Genomic DNA, 25,143 nt, shown 5'->3' on the forward strand with positions numbered 1-25,143 from the left:
TTCTTTTAAACTTGAGCCACAGTTCTTCTATGTACTCCTGCCCAAACGCAAATTTTTTGATCTCCTCTTTGAAATGTTATGCAGCATTTTGTTTATATGTAAATCTTTCTACTTGTTTTAGCTACCACTTGTACTCTGATAATATATGCTGCTACAACTGCCTCATGATTACTGACACCAGTTTTAATACGGGCATCCTCAAACAGATTAGGTCCGTTTTTTGCCTTTAAGTCTCAAGTATTTCCATTGTTGGGTTCCCAAAGTAACTGATCTATCCAGCTTTCAGAGAAGGCATTTAGAATAATTTTCCAGAAGGTCTTGTCACACCAAACTCTTACAAAACTGTAATTTCCCCCCCTGATTGTTGGAGGATTAAAGTCTCTTCTAATGATGACAGTATGATTGATGAACATCCTTACCAGGAAATGGAGGTTTCTTTGAAATTTTTTGATTGACAGACGGATCCAATAGTTTATGACCATCCTTGGAACTAAGTCTTCTCAAACAATCTTGGATGCGGTTTCAATTTTGTATCATGGTGGATATGAGTTTCTTGTCTACTGTGATTCATACACACAAATTTCCATTTCCCTTTTGCCTTCCTTTCAATACACACTTAGATTCATCCCAAAAATCTCACTGCTGTCCATTTCAGCTTTCTCTACGTGGTATCATATTATCTCAACTACTTTTTAGGACTGCCTCGTGAATACTTCGACAATTTATCACTACAATTTTAATAGTTTTGTCTGTGGGGGGTCACTTCTTTGAATCTTACCCTAATACTTTTAGGTCCCTTACACCTACCATAAAAATAGCTTTGTGTGCAGTCCATTCTAACCAGGACGGTTATTAAGTCATTCTATTTATCAAGAGTAATAAATAATGAAGCCTCAAACCACAGTTCCCTTAAAAGCTCTATTTGCTGTTCTTCCTTCAAGACTCAACTCCAACTATAGAAATGCACAACTGTAAAGCAAATTTGAAAAGTTAACAAAACTGTTTGAAGTAGTCCCTCCTATTCAACTGAACAACTTTTCAACTGAATACATCTGTATTCAGAAACATGTAGCATATGTAGTGTAAAAGATTTACGTACTACTAGTCAGACTTTTCTTTACGATGGCACTCTAGTTTTGTACTAGTTTAAATCTGAAGATTTCATGCCACTAGTATCAAGTACTTGCCCTATGCCCACCTTACAGATCTAGCAATAACAATACTTTATGCAGCATTCTATTGCAGTTACATTTTCAGATTGAAAGGTTGAAAGGAAGTCTTCTAGGGGTTGTGACTGACATGTGGCATTACTATTGTTTTAAAATTTGTTACTGTTAAAACAATGGCAGCTCAGAAACTGGCCAAGTAGTTTGTTTACAGTAAGTATTTACAGAAACAATGTTATGGAACTAAACATATTTCATAAGTTGACATGATTTTAACAAAAACCTAACTCATCAGTTTATAAAATAATTTTGTTCAACATTTAGTAATCTGTCACCTTCAGAGAAGACTATTTTCAGATTTGCATAATGTCTGTGCTTATGTTAGTGATGAATTTTGCGAGCATCAATCAAAATCGGTTGTTGTTTCAAAAAAACATTGATGCTGTGGACAACATGAGTAAAGAGATTTGTGCTGCAGTAAAAAGAGTGATGCAAGAAGAATACAACCACTACCACCGTCATACCTTAGCAAAAGATCTCGCTGAAAACCCAAGGAAATTCTGGTCTTACGTAAAATCGGTAGGCGGATCGAAGGCTTCCATCCAGGCACTAACTGATCAGTCTGGCATGGCAACGGAAGACAGCAAAACAAAAGCTGAAATTTTAAATTTAGCATTTGAGAAATCTTTCACGCAGGAGGATCATACAAACATACCGCCGTTTGAGTCTCGTACAGATTCCCGTATGGAGGACATAGTGATAGACATCCCCGGGGTTGTGAAGCAGCCGAATGGGTTGAAAATAAATAAATCGCCAAGTACTGATGGGATTCCAATTCGGTTTTACAGAAAGTACTCTACTGCATTGGCTCCTTACTTAGCTTGCATTTATCGCGAATCTCTTGCCCAACGTAAAGTCCCGAGCGACTGGAAAGAAGCGCAGGTGTGCCTGAATATAAGAAGGGTAGAAGGACGGATCCTCAAAATTACAGACCAATATCCTTAACATCGGTTTGTTGCAGGATTCTCAAACATATTCTCAGTTCGAATATAATGAATTTCCTCGAGACAGAGAAGTTGCTGTCCATGTATCAGCACAGCTTTAGAAAGCATTACTCCTGCGAAACGCAACTCACCCTTTTTTCACATGATATCTTGCGAACCATGGATGAAGGGTATCCTTGACTTCCGGAAAGCGTTTGACTCGGTGCCCCACTGCAGACTCCTAACTAAGGTACGAGCATATGGGATTGGTTCCCAAATATGTGACTGGCTCGAAGATTTCTTAAGTAATAGAACCCAGTATGCTGTCCTCGATGGTGAGTGTTCATCGGAGGCGAGGGTATCATCTGGAGTGCCCCAGGGAAGTGTGGTAGGTCCGCTGTTGTTTTCTATCTACATAAATGATCTTTTGGATAGGGTGGATAGCAATGTGCGGCTGTTTGCTGATGATGCTGTGGTGTACGGGAAGGTGTTGTCGTTGAGTGACTGTAGGAGGATACAAGATGACTTGGACAGGATTTGTGATTGGTGTAAAGAATGGCAGCTAACTCTAAATATAGATAAACGTAAATTAATGCAGAAGAATAGGAAAAAGAATCCCGTAATGTTTGAATACTCCATTCGTAGTGTAGCGTTTGACACAGTCACGTCGATTAAATATTTGGGCGTAACATTGCAGAGCGATATGAAGTGGGACAAGCATGTAATGGCAGTTGTGGGGAAGGCGGATAGTCGTCTTCGGTTCATTGGTAGAATTTTGGGAAGATGTGGGTCATCTGTAAAGGAGACCGCTTATAAAACACTGTTGTTGTTGTTGTCATTGTTGTTGTTGTCTTCAGTCCTGAGACTGGTTTGATGCAGCTCTCCATGCTAATCTATCCTATGCAAGCTTCTTCATCTCCCAGTACCTACTGCAGCCTACATCCTTCTGAATCTGCTTAGTGTATTCATCTCTTGGTCTCCCTCTATGATTTTTACCCTCCACGCTGCCATCCAATGCTAAATTTGTGATCCCTTGATGCCTCAGAACATGTCCTACCAACCAGTCCCTTCTTCTAGTCAAGTTGTGCCACAAACTCCTCTTCTCCCCAATTCTATTCAGTACCTCCTCATTAGTTATGTGATCTACCCATCTAATCTTCAGCATTCTTCTGTAGCACCACATTTTGAAAGCTTCTATTCTCTTCTTGTCCAAACTATTTATCGTCCATGTTTCACTCCCATACATGGCTACACTCCATACAAATACTTTCAGAAACTACTTCCTGACACTTAAATCTATACTCGATGTTAACAAAATTCTCTTTTTCAGAAATGCTTTCCTTGCCATTGCCAGTCTACATGTTATATCCTCTCTACTTCGACCATCATCAGTTATTTTGCTCCCCAAATAGCAAAATTCCTTTACTACTTTAAGTGTCTCATTTCCTAATCTAATTCTCTCAGCATCACCCGACTTAATTCGACTACATTCCATTATCCTCGTTTTGCTTTTGTTTATGTTCATCTTATATCCTCCTTTCAAGACAATGTACATTCCGTTCAACTGCTCTTCCAAGTCCTTTGCTGTCTCTGACAGAATTACAATGTCATCGGCGAACCTCAACGTTTTTATTTCTTCTCCATGGACTTTAACACCTACTCCGAATTTTTCTTTTGTTTCCTTTACTGCTTGCTCAATACACAGATTGAATAACATTGGGGAGAGGCTACAACCCTGTCTCACTCCTTTCCCAACCACTGCTTCCCTTTCATCCCCCTCGACTCTTATAACTGCCACCTGGTTTCTGTACAAATTGTAAATAGCCCTTCGCTCCCTGTATTTTACCCCTGCCACCTTCAGAATTTGAAAGAGAGTATTCCAGTTAACGTTGTCAAAAGCTTTCTCTAAGTCTACAAATGCTAGAAACGTAGGTTTGCCTTTTCTTAATCTTTCTTCTAAGATAAGTCGTAAGGTTAGTATTGCCTCACGTGTTCCAACATTTCTACGGAATCCAAACTGATCTTCCCCGAGGTCCGCTTCTACCAGTTTTTCCATTCGTCTGTAAAGAATTCGCGTTAGTATTTTGCAGCTGTGACTTATTAAACTGATAGTTCGGTAATTTTCACATCTGTCAACACCTGCTTTCTTTGGGATTGGAATTATTATATTCTTCTTGAAGTCTGTGGGTATTTCGCCTGTCTCATACATGTTGCTCACCAGATGGTAGAGTTTTGTCATGAATGGCTCTCCCAAGGCCATCAGTAGTTCTAATGGAATGTTGTCTACTCCCGGGGCCTTGTTTCGACTCAGGTCTTTCAGTGCTCTGTCAAACTCTTCACGCAGTATCTTATCTCCCATTTCATCTTCATCTACATCCTCTTCCATTTCCATAATATTGTCCTCAAGTACATCGCCCTTGTATAAACCCTCTATATACTCCTTCCACCTTCCTGCTTTCCCTTCTTTGCTTAGAACTGGGTTTACATCTGAGCTCTTGATATTCATACAAGTGGCTCTCTTTTCTCCAAAGATCTCTTTAATTTTCCTGTAGGCGGTATCTATCTAACCCCTGGTGAGATAAGCCTCTAAATCCTTACATTTGTCCTCTAGCCATCCCTGCTTAGCCATTTTGCACTTCCTGTCGATCTCATTTTTGAGACGTTTGTATTCCCTTTTGCCTGCTTCATTTACTGCGTTTTTATATTTTCTCCTTTCATCAATTAAATTCAATATTTCTTCTGCTACCCAAGGATTTCTAGTAGCCCTCGTCTTTTTACTTACTTGATCCTCTGCTGCCTTCACTATGTCATCCCTCAGAGCCACCCATTCTTCTTCTACTGTATTTCTTTCCCCCATTCCTGTCAATTGTTCCCTTATGCTCTCCCTGAAACTCTGTACAACTTCTGGTTTAGTCAGTTTATCCAGGTCTCATCTCCTTAAATTCCCACCTTTTTGCAGTTTCTTCAGTTTTAATCTACAGTTCATAACCAATAGATTGTGGTCAGTCCACATCTGCCCCTGGAAATGTCCTACAATTTAAAACCTGGTTCCTAAATCTCTGTCTTACCATTATATAAACTATCTGATACCTTCTAGCATCTCCAGGATTCTTCCATGTATACAACCTTCTTTTATGATTCTTGAACCAAGTGTTAGCTATGATTAAGTTATGCTCTGTGCAAAATTCTACCAGACGTTTATAAAACACTAATACGACCTATTGTTGAGTACTGCTTGAGCGTTTGGGATCCCTATCAGGTCAGATTGAGGGAGGACATACAAGCAATTCAGAGGCGAGCTGCTAGATTTGTTACTGGTAGGTTTGATCATCACGCGAGTGTTACGGAAATGCTTCAGGAACTTGGGTGGGAGTCTCTGGAGGAAAGGTGGCCTTCTTTTCTTGAATCGCTACTGAGGAAATTTAGAGAACCAGCATTTGAGGCTGACTGCAGTACAATTTTACTGCCGCTAACTTATATTTCGTGGAAAGACCACAAAGATAAGATAGATTAGGGCTCCTACAGAGGCATATAGGCAGTCATTTTTCCCTCGTTCTGTTTGGGAGTGGAACAGGGAGAGAAGATGCTAGTTGTGGTATGAGGTACCCTCCGTCATGCACCGTATGGTGGATTGCGGAGTATTTATGTAGATATAGATGTAGATGAAAGAGGCTTGTCATATGACTTAACACAAGACAGAGGAAGCCTTTGGTATGTCTTATCAAAGATTGCAGTACATTTTATTTTATATGAATGAACATTTAGCTGTGAAACCAATGTAAGTGGTTTGCTCACGTAGGCCTTCCAAGAAAATGATTGCCTCTTTCTTTGTTTACATTGCATGTATAGCAATTCTTGCTTTAGAGGCTCGAAGAACTGTTAATATTGAATTGTACACAACACTTTCTTTGTCACAAAGCCATCAAAGTCAGGAAAAGTAACTACATCATGATAGCACACAGCATGCCAAACAATTTATTATTTAATGAGTTTATAATAACGAGAGGCGAACTCTTCATTACTGGAAGAAGGTAGCTTTTAACATAATGTCAAGAATGGTGCTGAACTCTTACATATTATACAAAGAGCATAATAAAGGAAGGAAAGTTGTTTCCAGATATCTATATACTGTAATGATAATTGAAGCCCTGTCAGATGAATGGCTGCAAGAAAAAAATGCAATTGATGATCCTCGTGGTTCTCCAGGTTTGAGAAAACTTCCAGAGACGAAAGAGTCAAGATGCTGTGTGTGTACTAGTGAAGGAAGGAAAAGAAGGTCAAGAACTGTTTGCAATAGATGTAATAAGGGTTGCATGGTGAATGTTTTCCTAAACACAAATGCTAAGTCATACTGCAGACATGGAAATTCTGTAATGTTCTCTTCAAATAAATAATAATTATCTTTCTAAATAATAACACAAATTTCATATCCCTCATGTCATTTTACTCAGAAATGTGTGTAGATTCTATAGACTGCAGTTAGCCTTCTTAAATTGAAGCACAGTGTTGGATATATGGAATCAAAGTCAAATTTATAACATCAAAAAAAAAAAAAAATTCTATTTGGACTGTCAGAATCAAATTAATTTGAAACATTATGATAATCTATGTAAGCCATAATATTCTACATACTTTTATGGATAAGTGGTAATTATTTCATATTTTTAAAGTGAATACTGTGTGATGTATGGCAATTTAAATAGAATGTAGCATAACGGCATAAATACACATGACATTTTTAGCACACACCACTCCAAATCAGCTGACTGCAAAAGGGATAGGAAATAATAAAATGATTTGTACCAAAGGAATGTTTTTCTCTCACGACTTTTGTAAAAACTTAAAAGGTGACCCTCTTAAGATCCATTACATAGTGAAGATCTTGATGGGATGTCTGGCTCTTTGAATAATAAAATGAGTCTGGAACCATTAGGTTATTATCTACTATTTATCAGAAGGAATGCTACAATTCATAGTGAAGTACACACACTTCTATTTTCAGAGATACTTTGTCCAAATCAAAGCATCAAGCACATGTGCAGCAAGAAGCTGCTTGTTGTTCCGCACTACTACTCACACAGGGACAGTCTGTGTACTGGGTGTGGCTTGTGTCATCTCCTACTCATATACCCCTCCTGCTAGTAATCAATACATATAATAAAAATAAGTGTGATGTGTGTGAGTGAGTTCAGAAAGTAACTTCGCAGCCTCATGGAAGTTATATGGTGTGGTAACCCTTCATTCCCCATCCATGAAGGAGGTTTCATTTTGGAACTACAGGCGCTATTAGACACCTGTCTAAAGATGGCATTTGTTTGTAAGAACATTAGTTTACAGCGACATCTATTAATTCACCAGAAAACTGTTGGCACTCTTTATGTAATACAAATATCACTACTTGATAATAGATATCACCAGAGTTCTGAAGAAAGATGTCACTTGTATATTAAGGACAAGAAAAATCACAAAAATTCCAGATCTGATCCGTACAGTGCCAATTTCTAGAATTTTCAAAGTAAGTACTAGAATTTTTGGATTATTCTTAGATTTAAGTATTGATGTTAGGCCCTGGGTGCCAAGCGAATTGCTTCCAATTTTGGTGATAGTTAAAAGTGCTATAGTAAATAATTACAGTGGAGAGTCGTGATATTTATATTTAACATGATGCCAAAATGTAGAAGAGAAGGTGAGCTAGCCTGTGGCGAGTCCAACAGAAGGAAACAGAAAGAAGAGTGTAGAAATGAAACATATAAGGAGTGAGAAATACGTTTTAGCTTCACAACGAAAGAGAATTATGAGACTGACAGACAGCTTAACAGATGAACATCTGACATCCATGACACGTACATGAGTACAACACAAGATGCTATGATCAATGTATGAAAATATGGTCACCTCGATTTGCTCATAACATTCACTTGCAATTCACCATGGCCGGAGATCAAAGAAAATGTGATTTATGTACAAATTCCCATGGACCATCATGGCATAATACCTGGGGTTTTTCTAACAGCAACAACTAAAATTCTTGGATGTGATTAAAAAGTATCATATTTTTGGAACCAACAGGTGTTGGATGTACACAAGCGAATGGGAAAAAATGAGAATTGCCTCATTCACACAATTTGATTTTGTTAAATGAAAAATTTTGTTCAAATCAAATTGATGAAGTAATTCAAGCTGAATTTCCAAATCCAGAAGAGGATCCAGATTTATACAACATAATAGTGAGACACATGATTCATGGTCCATGTGAACAGTTAAATATGAATTCACCATGTATGAAAGGAGCCAAGAGCACAAAGAAATACTCAAGGCCATATTTATACGAGACACAAACAGGAGAAGTTAACCAGAATGAAACAATCCCTGAGTCTCCACAACATTCTTTCTTCTAGGAGTGCTAGTCCCAGATGGTATACAGGAGAATTTCTGCGAAGTATGGAAGGTAAGAGATAAGGTAGTGGCAGAAACAAATCTGTCAGGTTGGGGTTTTTTTTTTTTAGGGCGCAATACTGCTATGGTCATTAGCGCCCGGTCCGTGACTTAGGAAACAGTAAAAAACCAGCAGCAATGGGAACGAAAGTCATAAAATTGGAGAAACTAAAAGCAGAAGGAAGGCTTAAAAATTCACTACAGAAAGGGGTTGGTTGTCACAAAAAAAAAAAAAAAAGCTTCAAATGACTGACGTCATTTCACTGGCACTAATAAACTTGAGAACGCGGTCGGCTGAGCGCGTGTCATCTGCTAAAATCGACGACATATCAGGCGATAGCTGTAGACGGGAGCGTAACGGATTAAAATAGGGGCACTCAATTAAAAGGTGTCTTACCATCCACAGCTGAGAGCAGTGGGGACAGAGTGGGGGAGGATCGCCACTTAAAAAATGTCAATGGCTAAAAGGACAGTGCCCTATCCGGAGTCTAGTTAAAATTACCTCCTCCCGACGACACGTTTGAGAGGAAGAGGTCCAAGCACAAGGAAGAGCTTTCACGTCCCGCAATTTATTATGGGTAAGTGTCGACCAATGCGTGTGCCATAAATGAACAACACGACGACATAAAACGCTCCGTAGATCGGCGAAGGGAATCGATTGAATAGCTGGCCGAGGAAGAGAGACTGCAGCCTTGGCTGCAATATCGGCCGCCTCATTTCCACAGATACCAACGTGTCCCGGGAGCCAGAGGAACGCCACCGAGACGCCCCCCAGGTGGAGCAAGCGCAGACAGTCCTGAATCCGGTGGACCAGAGGGTGCACAGGGTAAAGAGCTTGGAGACTGAGAAGAGAGCTGAGAGAATCTGAGCAGATAACGTACTGAATCCGCTGATGGCGGCGGATGTAGTGGACAGCCTGGAGAACAGCGTAAAGCTCCGCAGTATAAACCGAACACTGGTCGGGAAGCCGAAAGGGATTTTGGGTGTCGCCAACAATATAGGCACTCCCTACACCTAACGATGTTTTCGAGCCGTCGGTGTAAATAAATGTGGCGTCCGTCATTTGTGCACATAGAGCAGCAAATGCCCGACGATAAACAAGTGAAGGGGTACCATCCTAGGGAAATCGACAAAGGTCACGGAGCAGGCAGATCTGGGGACGGAGCCAAGGCGGTGCTGTACCCCAAGTTGTCAAGAAGGTTTTAGGAAAGCGGAAGGAAAGAGAATGGAGCAGCTGACGGAAGCGGACTCCCGGTGGTAGTAGGGAGGAGGGGCGGCCTGCATACCCTACATCAAAGGAGGCGTCGAAAAAAGTCATGGGCTGGATTAGCAGGCATGGAAGACAGACGGCTAGCATAACGACTCAGAAGGACTGCTCGCCGATTGGACAGCGGAGGTTCAGCAGTCTCAGCATAAAGGCTTTCCACAGGGCTGGTGTAAAAAGCTCCAGACACTAAACGTAATCCACGGTGGTGGATAGAGTCGAGACGCCGAAGAATAGACGGCCGAGCAGAGGAGTAGACTATGCTTCCATAGTCCAATTGCGCGCGCACTAAGGCGCGATAGAGGCGGAGAAGGACCACTCAGTCCGCTCCCCAGGAGGTACCATTCAGGACATGGAGGGTGTTAAGGGATCGCAGACAGCGAGCCGAAAGATAAGAAACGTGGGAGGACCAGCACAGTTTTCTGTCAAACATAAGACCCAAGAATTTAGCGACGTTTGAAAACGGAAGGTTGACAGGACCGAGATGTAAGGAGGGCGGAAGAAACTCCTTACGTCGCCAAAAATTAACACAAACGGTCTTACTGGGAGAAAAACGGAAGCCGGTTTCGATGCTCCAAGAGTGGAGGCGATCGAGACATCCTTGAAGACATCGTTCAAGAAGGCTGGTCCGTTGAGAGCTGTAGTAGATCGCAAAATCGTCCACAAAGAGGGAGCCCGAGACATCAGGAAGGAGACAATCCATAATTGGATTTATGGCAATGGCAAACAGTACAACATTCAGCACGGAGCCCTGGGGTACCCCGTTTTCTTGGGAGAAAGTACGGGAGAGAGTAGTGTTCACCCGCACCCTAAATTTGCGCCCTGCCATAAATTCGCGAAGAAAAAGGGGCAGCCGACCTCGAAAGCCCCAAGAGAACAGTGTGCGGAGGATGCCTGTCCTCCAACAGGTATCATATGCTCTCTCCAGATCAAAAAATATTGCTACTGTTTGGCGTTTCCGGAGAAAATTGTTCATGATATAAGTGGAGAGAGCAACAAGATGGTCAACTGCAGAACGATGCTTTCGGAATCCGCATTGGGCAGGTGTTAAAAGACTGCGGGATTCCAGCCACCACGCTAAACGGTAATTCACCATACGCTCCAAAACCTTACAGACACTACTCGTGAGAGAACTGGGGCGATAGCTAGAGGGGAGATGTTTGTCCTTTCCAGGTTTCGGAATGGGAACGACGATAGCTTCCCGCCATCGTCTGGGAAAGGTACTGTCGGTCCAAATTCGATTATAAAGGCGAAGGAGGTAACGCAGACTATGGGTTGATAAATGCAGCAACATTTGGACGTGGATACCATCTGGTCATGGGGCGGAGGAGCGAGAAGAAGAGAGTGCATGTTGGAGTTCCCGCATGGAGAAAACAGTATTGTAGCTTTCGCGATGTTGAGAGGAGAAAGCAAGAGGTCGCACTTCCGCTGCACGTTTCTTCGAGAGAAACGCTGGCGGGTAATTTGAAGAGCTCGAAATCTCAGCAAAGTGCTGACCCAACGAGTTAGAAATTGCGACGAGGTCCACTAATGTGTCATGCGCGACAGTGAGCCCAGAGACCGGGGAGAAACTAGGCGCGCCTGAGAACCGTCGAAGCCGACTCCAAACTTCCGAGGAGGGAGTGAAGGTGTTAAATGAACTAATAAAGAATTTCCAGCTTGCCTTCTTGCTATCGCGGACGACACGACGGCATCGCGCTCGGAACTGCTTATAGAGGATACAGTTGGCCAAAGTAAGATGGTGGCGGAAAACGCGGAGAGCACGTCGCCGCTCACGTATTGCATCACGGCATGCCTCGTTCCACCAAGGAACTGGGGGGCGCTGGGGCAATTCGGAGGTGTGTGGTATTGAATGTTCTGCAGCTGTAAGAGTAACGTCGGTAATATGTGTGACGACGCTGGGAAAGTGACGGTCATCGAAAGTCGCTAGAGACGAAAAAAGTGTCCAATCAGCTTGGGCAAACTTCCAGTGTCGCGGGCGCATGTAGGGCAGTTGAGGCTGCAGTCTAAGGACACACGGAAAGTGGTCACTCGAGTGACTCATCAAGGGCGAACCATTCGAAGGGCCGAGCTAGCGGGACAGTACCGACCGCAAGGTCCAAATGAGATAAACTTGTCGTGGAGGCAGACAAAAATGTAGGGACCCCAGTGTTGAGGCAAACTAGATCTGCTTGGTGGAAGACGTCTAGCAATAGTGAGCCACGTGGACAAGGATGTGGAGATCCCCAAAGCGGGTGGTGGGCATTGAAGTCCCCAACCAGCAAATATGGGGGTGGAAGCTGACCAAGAAGATGAAGGAGATCAGCTCGTGCCATTGGTGTGGACGATGGAATGTATACAGTACAAAGAGAGAACGTGTATCCGGAAAGGGAAAGACGGACGGCGACAGCTTGGAAGGAGGTGTTTAAATGGATTGGATGATAATGGAGAGTTTCATGGAGAAGAATCATGAGTCCTCCATGTGCAGGAGTGCCTTCAACAGAGGGGAGATCATATCAGACGGACTGAAAATGAGGGAGAACAAAGCGGTCATGGGGACGCAGCTTTGTTTCCTGAAGACAGAAGATGACCGGCGAGTAGGATCATAAGAGGATCGACAATTCATCCCGATTGGCTCGAATACCGTGGATATTCCAGTGGATAATGGACATAGGGTGAACAGAAAATGGAGGAATGTGACCAAGGTCGCTGTCAACTCAACGACTGCTCAGAGCTTGCGACCGACAGCATGGAATGGCATTCAGCTGAAGGCAGAAGATCCTGATCCATAGGTTGGTCAGGAGCAGCTCCTGCCACCAGCGATCGGCCGGTTGATCGGCCGCCAGCAGTGCGCCTCGGCGACACAGAAGACGGCCGAGGGCGATTTCCGCCAGGTGGTGCTGTAGATGGGACACGCCTTGGCGGAGAAGGAGAGGAACTGGGTTTCTTTGTAGCCTTCTTGGAAGTATGATGTTTAGAGGAAGGAGGAACCGATGGTTGGGAAGTTGCGGTACGTAAAAACTCTTCACGAGTATGCTCTTTTTTCGAAGTCTTGGTGTCTGACTTTTGGGCTCGAGATTTAGCAGAACTCGACGAAGGGTGAGCCAGAGAGTGGGCAGGCGAAAGTGGTGAGGCTGAACGGGCGATCTTTGCGCTGGCCGATCTGACGACCGTGGCACTAAAGGTGAGGTCGCAAGTCTGCATGGCCGCCTCCTTTGTTGGCCGAGGAGAAGCAAGGACAGTGCTGTATTTTCCTGTCTGAAGCACGGTGGGCTGTCGACTGGCGAATAATTTTCGAGCAGCAAAGGTAGACAGCTTTTCCTTTACTCTAATTTCCTGGATGAGCTTTTCGTCCTTAAAAACGGGACAATCTCGAGAGGAAGCAGCGTGGTCACCCATACAGTTGATGCAGCGAGGAGATGGAGGTGGACAAGCACCCTCATGGGCATCCTTGCCACACGTAACACATTTGGCCAGATTGGAACAGGACTGGCTGGTGTGATTGAACCGCTGACACCGATAGCAACGCGTAGGGTTTGGGACGTAAGGGCGAACGGAAATTATCTCATAGCCTGCTTTGATTTTCGATGGGAGTTGAACTTTGTCAAATGTCAAGAAGACAGTGCGGGTTGGAATGATGTTCGTGTCAACCCTTTTCATAACCCTATGAACAGCCGTTACGCCCTGGTCAGACAGGTAGTGCTGAATTTCTTCGTCAGACAATCCATCGAGGGAGCGTGTATAAACGACTCCACGCGAGGAATTTAAAGTATGGTGCGGTTCCACCCGGACAGGGAAGGTGTGTAGTAGTGAGGTACGCAGCAATTTTTGTGCCTGGAGGGCACTGACTGTTTCTAACAACAGAGTGCCATTCCGTAATCTGGAACAAGACTTTACAGGACCTGCAATTGCGTCGACACCTTTCTGAACAATGAAAGGGTTGACCGTGGAGAAGTCGTGACCTTCGTCAGACCGAGAAACAACAAGGAACTGTGGCAACGATGGAAGAACTGACTGTGGCTGAGACTCAGTGAACTTACGCTTGTGAGCAGACATAGTGGAAGGTGAGGAAACCATTGCGGAAGAATCCCCCATGATTACCGGCGTCTCCGATGGCGCGCTCCTCCCTTGTGGGGGCCCTCTCTGGGGGCACTCCCGCCTTAGGTGATTGTTCACACCTCAGGTCACACCTCCCGACAAATGGACGGAGGGACCAATCGGCACTTTCGGAAGGTATCAGCTCGGGTAATCACCCCTCTCTGGGCCTGGCCGTTACCAGGGGGTACGTACGTGTCCTACCTGTCTACCCGGGGCGGGGAATTACGCGTTACCCCGTCACCGGCTACGCATGGAAGTGCGTGGGTCGGCCTTCAGACACGCACAGGGAGGAAGAAAGAGAAAGGGAAAGGAAAGAAGAGGGGTCTCAAACGCCGCAGCGGAGAAAAGGGGAAAGAGAAGAGGGAAGGAAAAGAGAAGGACAGAGGAAGGACGGGGAGAGGGGGAGAAAGGGAAGGAAAGAGTGAGGGGTGAGGGGAGGGGCGAAGATGGGGGACGGGGAAGGATGCGGAAAGGGAGGGTATGCAGCCCGGAAAGGAAGGAGGGCCACATTAGCTCGGAGTCCCGTGCTCGCTACGCACGTGTCCACGAAAGAGTTGTGGACCCCCTGGGGGCGTCAGGTTGGGTTGTGAATTGTGCTCAGATAGCACAGTCAGTACAGCATTTACCGACAATTGGCAAAGATCCCAGGTTTGAGTCCCAATCTGGCACAGTTTTAATCTGTCAGGGAGTTTCATTTGGATTACTTCACACAGTACTCCACTTTTTATTTACAACTCCCCTCCCTCACCCATTTCCTTTTCTGTATTTAACTGCACTGCTCATTTCACTTCTAATTTCTCTTCCTCTATATATCTTAGTTTCTCAATATATCTTCACATCATCTCTGGACAAACTGGTACAGTGCTTGCCCAATACATAATCTTCAACCTCTTACTCAATCTGATACCTTCCTCTTCAAAACAAGTGGGCCCCTTTTAACCTGTGGTCCGAGTGACTTGTTCCTCCTTTTCTAACCTTCTTAACCCTATCCCTCTTTCGTCCCTAAGAAAGGGACCAAGAGTAATAAAAGCTCGATAGTGAAGAGTTCTCGGGCTTCCAGCCAGGTGGCGGTGTCTTCAAACTGCGACGTTTCGACTAGTGACATACTCATCATCTTCTGGCAAAGCGTCGAGACTTTGCAGATGCCAGTCCCTTTATACTTACGGTGTGCCCCCCACCACCTGGCTGTGGGAGGCTGGATCCAGGAGAGCCGATGGGCGGGGTGGAGGGGGAAGCGGGAGTGCCAGAAGATGATGAGTATGTCACTCATCGAAACGTCGCAGTTTGAAGACACCGCCACACAGCTGGAAGCCCAAGAACTCTTCACCACCTGTACACACCGGGAAAGCATACATTCACAGATGCTTCATAGTTTTTGTTTTCTACTTATATGTTGGTATAATGGCAGCACTGGCTAATGATTCCGTCTCCTTGTAATGTTGTAGCTTCATCACGTGAATTTTTGTTTTAAGACAAACATACCTGATACTTTGATAAGATGTCTGATTCATATATGAATTTATATGGGTTGCTGCCTTCACGAGTTATAACAACCAGCCCATGTTGTCCAAGAATAGTTTCAATCTGTAACAAATGCCAGTTAAAAAATCAAAACCAAATGAAATTTATAAAATAATTTGAATAATGTACACCAAGGAACTTTCGAATATGGTCACATAGGTCTAGGAAAACAGAAAGCAGACTCACATCTTCATCTGCCCAAAGTCCAGGTACTCCAAATGATTCCAGAAAATCTGCACCACATAAGAGTTTAACCTGAACTGGTTTTTCACAACCAAGTTTTAAATCATCAGGTATCCACTGTAGGTCATCTCTTCGCTGACGTTTATTAGGAGAATCATTACAATCATTTAAAACTGAATTTAATTGATTCTGGAAAAGACAAAAGCAATCTGAAGAAGCAGAAACATGTGAGAGAATAAAATAATTCTCAAACATATATGCTGTTAATAAAAATACATATATTTTAAGGTGTAATCTCCAGGGAGAAAAATAGTTAAGCACTAAACAGCAAATGCATACAACACACACACACACAATCTCTGGATGCTAATCATCAGTTTAACTGTGTTTCAGGGACAATAATAGGATATGACTGTATAAAACAAATTTGTCTCCATTTATAACTCGATCATTCCTCTGGCTTCAGACACATGGACGGATGCCTATTTATTTACATCTTGTTGTTGCCCACTTACCTGCCTCTAGTATATTGTCCACCTATTAAGAATTAGCAGTCTTAAGATTATGGCCATTCCTCTATTAAGAGGACTAACAAAACTTAAGTCATGGAGTGAGCAGGTGTAAATAATTAGTCGATTCTGTAGGCAGACAATGGTGAAAATTGTTGATTTACAACAGGAATTGGGAATAAGTAACATATCTTACTGAGGCAAGAACAATGTTAACTATAATTGCAGTAAGCATGAGAAATCTCAATTAGACCAGGTGGCAAGTTAAATCACTCACACTATTACATGACATTTAATGCCAATCTCAGAATAAACCACATTTCATGTGAAAGTTTATTTTGAGCTGGCACACAAAGGATAAAACTGGAAGTGTTCTTTTTTACATTATATTCCACCTCCTCCCCTCTATGAAAGATATAAAGAAGATGATATGAATGTCGATTTCGGGAGAACATTATGCACTAACACCTCTTTGTTTCATGAATTCAATGGATCATTTTGACAGCAGTGTTTACTATTTACAGCTGTCCATGTCTTGTATTAGCTGTTGAATACTAAATCGTCAGCAGAATGACTGACTGCTTCATAGTGTCAGAATCATGCTACAATGGTTTAATAACCCTGCTTATGTATCAAAGCTGATGTTTCGATGTGCATGAACATGTGATCATACACTGCTGACCAGACTTCCCAAATATGGGGTCACAATGAATTTGAAGTTCTTTTGTTTGCCAGAAGAATATATTATCTGCAGTGTAAAATTTTAAATTGTGAGAATACAATATGAACATGGTGTATGTGTAAACTGTCATAAGAATCTCTCACTTTGTATATGGCAAGAGTTTACAAAGGGCTGCCTACAGTCTGTGCACTTAGATCAAGTTGTGTCATAATGTCCAGTTGGAGGCAGCCAATGGGAGGATGGAATGGTGTAAGTAGCGACATGCTTTTAACCAGATCAACCAGATGACGTTCATATGCCATAAAATGTGAACTGCTGGCATTATATTGTTGGCCCTTGGTACGGTTCTATATCTGCCTAGTAATGAAACATTTACTATCAGTTATTCATGTGCAGTACTTTTGAATTTATTTTTTATTTTGAAACATTTATGAATGATTTTGTCTTAAATAAGAAATTCTGATTGGGATGACAGACTGAGCCTCAGTGTAGCTTGTGGCCTACATTAGGTTAGAAGGCAACAGCTTTATTTGCCACAAGTGAAGCAAACCCGATGAAAATATATACTGAAAGAAATGTGCTAACTAACGATTCCAATGTGCCACCCAAATGTTACATTTACTAATTTCCTATGAGTGTATGTCTATTTGTCCCAACAAATTACTAATTTTTCCCTAACAACATGAACTGCTTACACTCTGGTCTCTAGGAATTAATACATCATAATAACTCCTGCTATTGCTCATTCACAACAGTAGTTACAGACATATGCTACAAGGTAAATGTGCAGGCAGCTTGCTGGGTTTATCGCAGCAATGGAATTTAAAGGGCCATGGTACCCATGCTGCATCAATATCTTTAAATGTACAAAAGGCGTAATTCATGAAATTTGTTTCAAATTCACTATTTTTGGAAACAGAATACAAAGAAAAAATTCTTTTGCCAGAGAAGTAACACTACAGTTGGAGTGTAAACGATGAACCAAATGTATTGAGTGAAGTGTGTATACATTTCATCTTATGGACTGACAAATTTGACAAAAGTAAACAAAATGTCGGTGGCTGTACATTTCTCAGTAACATTCATATAAAATACATTATAATCTAATAAACATGCAAATGTCAGATGGAAGTACATTTTTTCTGGTGAAACCTTGCTAATGCCACACCAAAATGAGAGCACTAAACTGGCAAGAGGTTTTGAAGCAATGGTGCTGTTGTCTCGTTTGATACAATGAGATAGTGAGGAGCTTTTTTATTTGTTTCAATCAGTTAACACGGAGAAAATATTAGTCATACACCAGCAGCAAATTACTACATTTAAATGAACTACATGTACGAGGTCTGTTCAAAAAATTCCGGAACATTCGTAATTTCATGCCAATGGTGTGTTGCAGCTAAATACGGTTGGCATCCATGCACATACCTGTGTTTATTGTGTAACTGCTGGATGTTTAAGTGTTTTATGTCTGTTAGTTATTGATCGGTGCTGTATTGAGTAGAACATTGTGTCACACAGTTTGTGAATTTCGAGATGGCACAATTAAGAGGAGCAATGTGTCTGCATTAAATCTTGCATGAAACTTAAGAAACCCCTCATGGATACACACCAAATGATGCAGGAAGCCTATGGTGAAGAGTGCTTAAGACATAATCGGTGTTACGAAAGGTTCACATGGTTTAAAAATTGCTGCATGGAAGTTAAAGATGACCCTCACTGAGGATGCCCTTCAATGTCTACTGACAATGATCATGTCAGGAATGTCAACGAAATTCTGCATGCCAATTAAAGACTGACTGCCCGTGAGATTGCAGAAGACTGTAACATTTCACTTACATCATGTCATAAAATCCTGACACTGCATAGTGGAATGCGTTGTTATTGCCACCAAGTGCTTTTACAGCTCATGAATCAAGAAGAGTAAGACCTTCACCTCACAATTTGTGAAGAGTTTTCGGATCGCACAAATGGGAATGCTTGTCAGGTCAGATCAAATGTCAAAGCCATGCTGATAGTTTTCATTGGCTTAGAAGAATTAGTTCATGAATTCATGCCACAGGGACCTACTGTTAATGGTACTATTGGGATGTTTTGCAATGCATGTGAAAAGGAAATGGCCTGAAATGTGGCAAGACAATTCATGGCTCTTGCATCATGATAACACACCCGCCATTTATCCCTATTAGTGCGTGACTATTGCACAAAAAACAAAATTACTGTGCTGCCTCATCCTCCGTACTCTCCAGATCTGGTCCCCGCGGACTTCTTGAAGTTGAAAACCCTGTTAAAAGAATGAAGATTTGAAACAATACACAAGGTAAAAGAAAATTGGCAGATGGCGCTTTGCGTGATCCAGCAAGAGGCATATAAAGACTGCTTCTAGAAGTGGGAACAATGTTAGGAGCGTGTATCAACTGTGAAGGAGATTATTTCAAAGGAGACCATGCACAATAAGCAAAAGGTAAGTGTAGAAAAATTTTATGGACAAATTTCCAGAATGTTTTGAACAGATCGCAGATTATGAGTGTAAAAACAAGCCATTGGTGTAATATTCTACTATATTTATTATTTTATAAACTGGTTTTTGGCTGTTATGCGATCATCAGGTCCAAAGCTAGATACATGTACCTGATGATGGCGCGACAGATGAAAAATGGTTTGTAAAATAATTAATATTGTAGAATACTAGACCAGTGTTGTGTGTTTTTTCATTCATAGTTGACAAAATATTCCAGCAAGAACTAACAGAACAGACAATTAATGGAATTACATATAGCATGAAGCTTTACTTTTTTTCTGTTTTTACAAGTGTTTTCAGCAGTACTTGGAATTTTGCCTCCTAATGAAAGTACTACCCGCCATTTTGATTCCTTGTAATTTTTTTAGTTCCTCAAGTGAATTTTTTGCTAACTGTTTGCCAAATACAAACAATGAAAATAAAAGCTCAAAATAATAACGTCTGTGAACAACCTACTTTCTTCATACAACATGTTTTATGCAACAAAATGTGCAAAACAAAAACAGATTTTCAGAAACCTATTTTTGCTCTCTTGCTTACACATTAGGTTTGCATTGATTTTGCTCAACTGATATAATAGCTGTTTTATGAGAGGCAGTTGTTTTACAGGAATGGTGTCTGTAAATTAATTGTTCTGATTTGGTTAGTATAATGAAGTGAAATTATTAGTGCCTTTGTAACACTGAAAGTTGGGACAATACGAGTTCCTTGTGGATATCACTGAGCTCTGGAAAGTCATTGTATTACAACATTTTGTAGACTTGGAATGGATGGGAAACTTTCTTAGGCAGTGTATATTCTGTGACTATTTTGTCATCAGCCGCTGGCTGTGTACGAGAGCCTTTGCACAAAAAATGAGATTGGGTATAGAAATTTACAAGTCGGTCAGCTATGCAAAATGTAGGCTTGGTGCTAAGCAGTTCAAGTTTGGTAATTCAGTAAATGCAGCAACGTTTACGTAGCCTCTTTCTGTCTATCAAGTAAATATATTATGTAATTCACACCACTTAAATAAAGGATACAAATAACTTCTATTTCCTTCACTCCACACAAGGTAACTTTGTCCACATCAACTAACATTTTAATGAGCAAGTAGCATAATGATTACCAATCTTGATTCAAATGCACAGCATATTTATATGAAGCAAAGACTGATTACAGATGCTGAAATCTGACAGCAAGAAATGTATTTCTACAATCAATACTTTTTACTGCTGATGAGACCAATCATAAGTAGAATCAGGAAATCAGTTTATGAAAAATCAGGTTTGCCTGGTCTGAATGGTGGCCTGTGGTTTGTGATCCACTTGTACTGCAACTTCTGCTTGAAAAAAATGAATACTACGATTTACTGCTCCTGTGCTTCAAGCACCCAATAGTGTTGTTCTTGACCCATACTAATCTTTGCACGCTGCGATGTTTTATGAGCAGAGGGGGGGGGGGGGGGGGCAGTGGCTTCTTTGCCCGTGAGGAGGATATTTTGGATGGTATGTCTATTCACCAGTTTCCAGCATTGTATTAATGACAGGTTTACTGTAATTTAGCCGGGTAGCTACTTTTAAAACCCCTGTCATTGAAATAGTTTCTATCATAGCATTGGCAATTTTCCCCAAGTATTGGTAGTCACGGTACTCCTTTGGCACAGGGACACAAAAGGTCCAGTGCTAGCACAGCCCCTGAAGTGCAGCAACACCGGGAACCCACGACCTGCCTGTGATCAAATATATCGATATCAAGTGACTTTCCCAGCCTGTGCTCCACTGGCATGACAACAATCAGTGAAAGGTGCCTATATTCCAGTCATAAGACATCACACTATTCCATTCACAGCAGTGTCACGAGCTTTCCTTACCATATTTCTACATAAGCGAGACATGCTTGATTTACTTTTCAAATATGTTGTCCATATGTTTATGTGGAAATATGCAGACAAGTGTTCAAAAGCAGTATCCATCTATATACAACTTCATAATAATCTTTGCACATCATAGGAAGAAAAAACTTCGAACATCTCAGTAAGCCAGCAGATGCTAAATACATGTAGCATCTCTGGTAATGTTTGTAGTGAACAGTCAATGTGTTCAGCTCAAACATCTATCCCAAAATATTTCTGTTTACTAATCCATCACCAACAGCATTCCACAATCACAGTGATGAACTTAAAACATTCTAGATACTTTGACAACATTGCTTTCTCAGGAGCAAAGCACCTGAGCTAAACTTCGGAACAGCTATTTGAAGATTGAGCAAAACCTCCTAAATGAAAAAAAACTTAAAATTTGGTCATGGAATTGATAAGACACCCTACGAATGCTTGTACTACAAAAGATCTGACACCACTAGGCGTGACAGTTAACTGGCCTCTTTGTATAGATATGTTACTAAGTACTGTGTTAGCTGAGTAACAAGCAGTCATTATTCTTATGATGAGCAGCATCCAGAATTTTTAAATGTGTCTGCTTTGTTGAGATCTACAAACATATGCAAACTGGGATCAAAGAATTTCCCCTTAAACTACACTGTTTAAAACATGTCAGTTCTATTAGACCTTCAAGGTACAACAGGCTTTCAAATAGATAATTTAACCCTGTGGTATCTAGCAGTCAAGTAAACTGAGTTTTAAAATTTTAGTTCTGTGTCTTCAAGTAAAGTTTAGGAATGTTCAAAACACAAACTGAACTACGTACAGCAACAAAAGTTTTGCATCAGTCCGATATGTTGTGCAAGTGTATTGCTATTGTGACTGTTACTGCAACATTCGGAAGGTCATCCTTGACATTGTTTGTAAATGTACACAGAGTTGCCATGAGCACTATTTATGGGTAGAACAAAGCATTGGAATGGAATTGCAGCACGTCAGTTAACACCATGCCACAAAGGACAAGTGCGATTAGTGTCAGGTCCACATCATCACCTTATGCACTGCAGTTGCTCTGCTGTGTTAAAAGGTATGCTACTGTGATGAGCAACTTTTGTAATAGAGGATGTGGGTGTCCTTGCAGGGCAAACTGCACAAAAAAATGTCACACCAGGAAACATCACACTAATACCATGTAACATTACATCATTATTGATAATGGCCTCAATTTGGTGAGGAAGAGAATCTGCAAGTTACCTCACATATGCCACATCCAGCTGAAGCCACTCACTGATGATTAGATACCACAGAGCTACCAACTTGTGGGGATGCTGACTGCTACATTTGCACCTGTTGCTCCAAATAGTTCCAGATATTTTCTGTGGGATTAAGATTGGCTCATTTAGTGGGCTGTCTAGGTATGACAGAGCACCTGAGAGTTTATCAACCAGAAACGTATGTGCACACGCTTTGTGAACATGGCCGTAGTAATCTTTGAAAACTCGAGCTCTCACAGTATACCCGTCATCACGAAGATTTAGAACAAAAGGAAAACAATTTGGTCACCGACAATGTTGAACCAAACATTGTGGATTGTGTCCACTGTAATACGAATGAGCAGGCCCAAACTGTGGCATGAAAAAATCCTGAAAACATCAGAGAATCACCTCCAGCCTGAACTACAATCTCCACACGTAGACAGTTAAAACTTCACTTTGCTATCGATCCACTCGATACCTCGCGTCATTTGAAAAGAGGCAAAATCTCTACTGGTCAGACCACACTATATACCTCCAGTCATCTTTTAGAATTGCTTGGGTGCAAGAGATAGATGTCTTTCGTGCCAATCCCATCAGCTACTGTCCAGTTTGTGTATGGTTTAGCCAGGTGAAATTATGCAGATTTATGTGGCACTGTGAGTAATGGCCTTTTTTTTTTTGCAAAGTACTCAACTCTAAATGTCCACTGCATGCAGTTCCATTCATAATGACCCCTCAGAAACTAGTCGAGATGAACCTGCCGTAAGAAGCAGCAGCAATTCCTGTCAGGTCACTGTCAGTTAGGATATTTTTACGACCACTATTCTTACATTCTGTTATGTGGCTGCAATTGGCACACCATGCCTTGTAGATCTGTTGGACAGCGTGCACTGATACACCAATAAAACAGGCAACTTCCTTCACAATGTAATCATCAGCACAAAGTAGTTTCCTTTCTGCCTTTCTGTCATGTCTCCATGTTGACCCACTTTAATGTACTGATTCCATGTAACTTACTGCCATATAAAAAAATGCGCAAATGGTGGAGAATTATGTTACAGTTCTACACCACCTACAGAGTTCCAAAGTTATCAGTGTGTTCTCTTAAGGGAGGGAGTACTAATATTTTGTCTGTTGAGGTTATTCTGGCTGGATACACTACAGCCATGTTTAGATTGTGCACATGAGGGAAGAGAATAGTGTCCTGGGAACTGGAATCATCTCTCAGTGCAATAGGATGCAGGACCAGTCTTTTTTCCACAGCATGATAAAGGCCTGTATGAGGAAACCACAGAGAAAAGTTTGGGGGACTCTATTCCGCCAATGTTGCATAGATGTTTGCATCCACTTTGACAACAGGACATTACTGAACCCAACACTGCATGTTAGCAGAAACAATCTTATTTCCTGTCAAGAGGGTGACAAAAACAAAACAAAGCTAATTTACGTGATGCAGTTACATTATTACCTGTCACAGCAGTGGCAACTCTGTGGTTGTAGAATAGCAATCACTTTTAGAAATATGGGAGAATTCCACAACAAATTAAAAGCCTATCTTGAAATCTTTTACAAGCTAGAAGTGGGAGTAACATTAATATAGTTTCTAGATTGTATCCCATACTTTCTTGGCTTTAAGAGGGGTACTGGAATTGCTTTCATATACAAATTGGGTAGTAGTCCTCAGGATATGCAGTCAGGAAGACGTTTACGAGACTTCTTTTAACAGCAGGACGAGGCATTACAGCTTACTGTAGGAAATTCTACCTAGCCCAAGATGAGGTTTGTGAGGCACTGAAAATCTGATTTCCAGTCTCATATTGTGACTGGCCAGTTTAATTCCTCTGTGTAACCCAAGATAAAAGAGGCTGGCTCCTCTTCAGTCCCTATAGGTTACAATACAGCACAAAATGCAAAGTTTCAAACTCTCACATCTAGTTAACATGCCTGGACAACAACAAACAGGGATATGGAGCACTGTCTTGGTTTAATCCTTTGCCAGTATCAAACTAGTTGGATGCTGGGCGCAAGTGACACTTTCCACAGACAATAAAAAAAGTAGCTCCAACCCTCAAGTAGGCACACCATTTTTCTTGACACAAGCAGGCGTGTGGCGTACTTAGTACACATGTAAAGAATAGCTGTCTTTATGTTACCAAGGTAAACATGTATGAGAAAAATCACAGTTTAGCCTTAGTTTAAAGAAACAACAATAAAATAAACTTTCATTACGTCACTATGTTGCCCTCGGTAGGTGTTACGCGAAGGTAATGATACACTTGAAGCATTAGGAGGCACAGTTCCAGTGGGTCACAGCCAACTGCTTAGTTGATTATTAGTTATCTCAGAGACAACTGCCTCACTGTGAGATTGTGTTGCTAGCTTATAATGAGAGTTATTTTCTTGCACGGATCATAAATTTTTCCTCCCCTAGCTCACTGTTTATTTTACATTACTGCTGGTCACTTAGACATACAACAACACAGTTTATCAACGAGTTAGCTGAAGCAATAATGAGGGAATAGGTACAGGCTTGCAATTGTGAAACAACAATGGAGCTGTGCAAAACAATTTTGTTTGTGGGTGGCAAACTTTCTACACAGACATATCCACTCACGAGTTAAAAACATATTTTGCTCAACATTGACCAGGTGTTTTATTTATGAGACAGCCCCATGACTCAGAAATATT

At 41.6% G+C, this 25,143-nt stretch overlaps 1 protein-coding gene across 2 annotated transcripts in view; it reads right to left on the minus strand.

Moving 5' to 3' along the window:
- The window catches only part of LOC126253032 (nicotinamide/nicotinic acid mononucleotide adenylyltransferase 1), a 126,506-nt gene that overhangs the window by 78,536 nt on the left and 22,827 nt on the right, over positions 1 to 25,143 (minus strand). For both annotated transcript variants that reach the window (XM_049954100.1, XM_049954101.1), the window contains exons 3-4: positions 15,633 to 15,818; positions 15,408 to 15,509 (exon numbers count right to left, since the gene is read on the minus strand). In XM_049954100.1, the coding sequence (XP_049810057.1) occupies positions 15,408 to 15,509; positions 15,633 to 15,818 (288 nt within the window). The remainder of the gene's footprint in view (positions 1 to 15,407; positions 15,510 to 15,632; positions 15,819 to 25,143) is intronic.

This window comes from Schistocerca nitens, chromosome 4, assembly GCF_023898315.1.
Source record: "Schistocerca nitens isolate TAMUIC-IGC-003100 chromosome 4, iqSchNite1.1, whole genome shotgun sequence".
Taxonomy (NCBI): Eukaryota; Metazoa; Arthropoda; class Insecta; order Orthoptera; family Acrididae; genus Schistocerca; species Schistocerca nitens.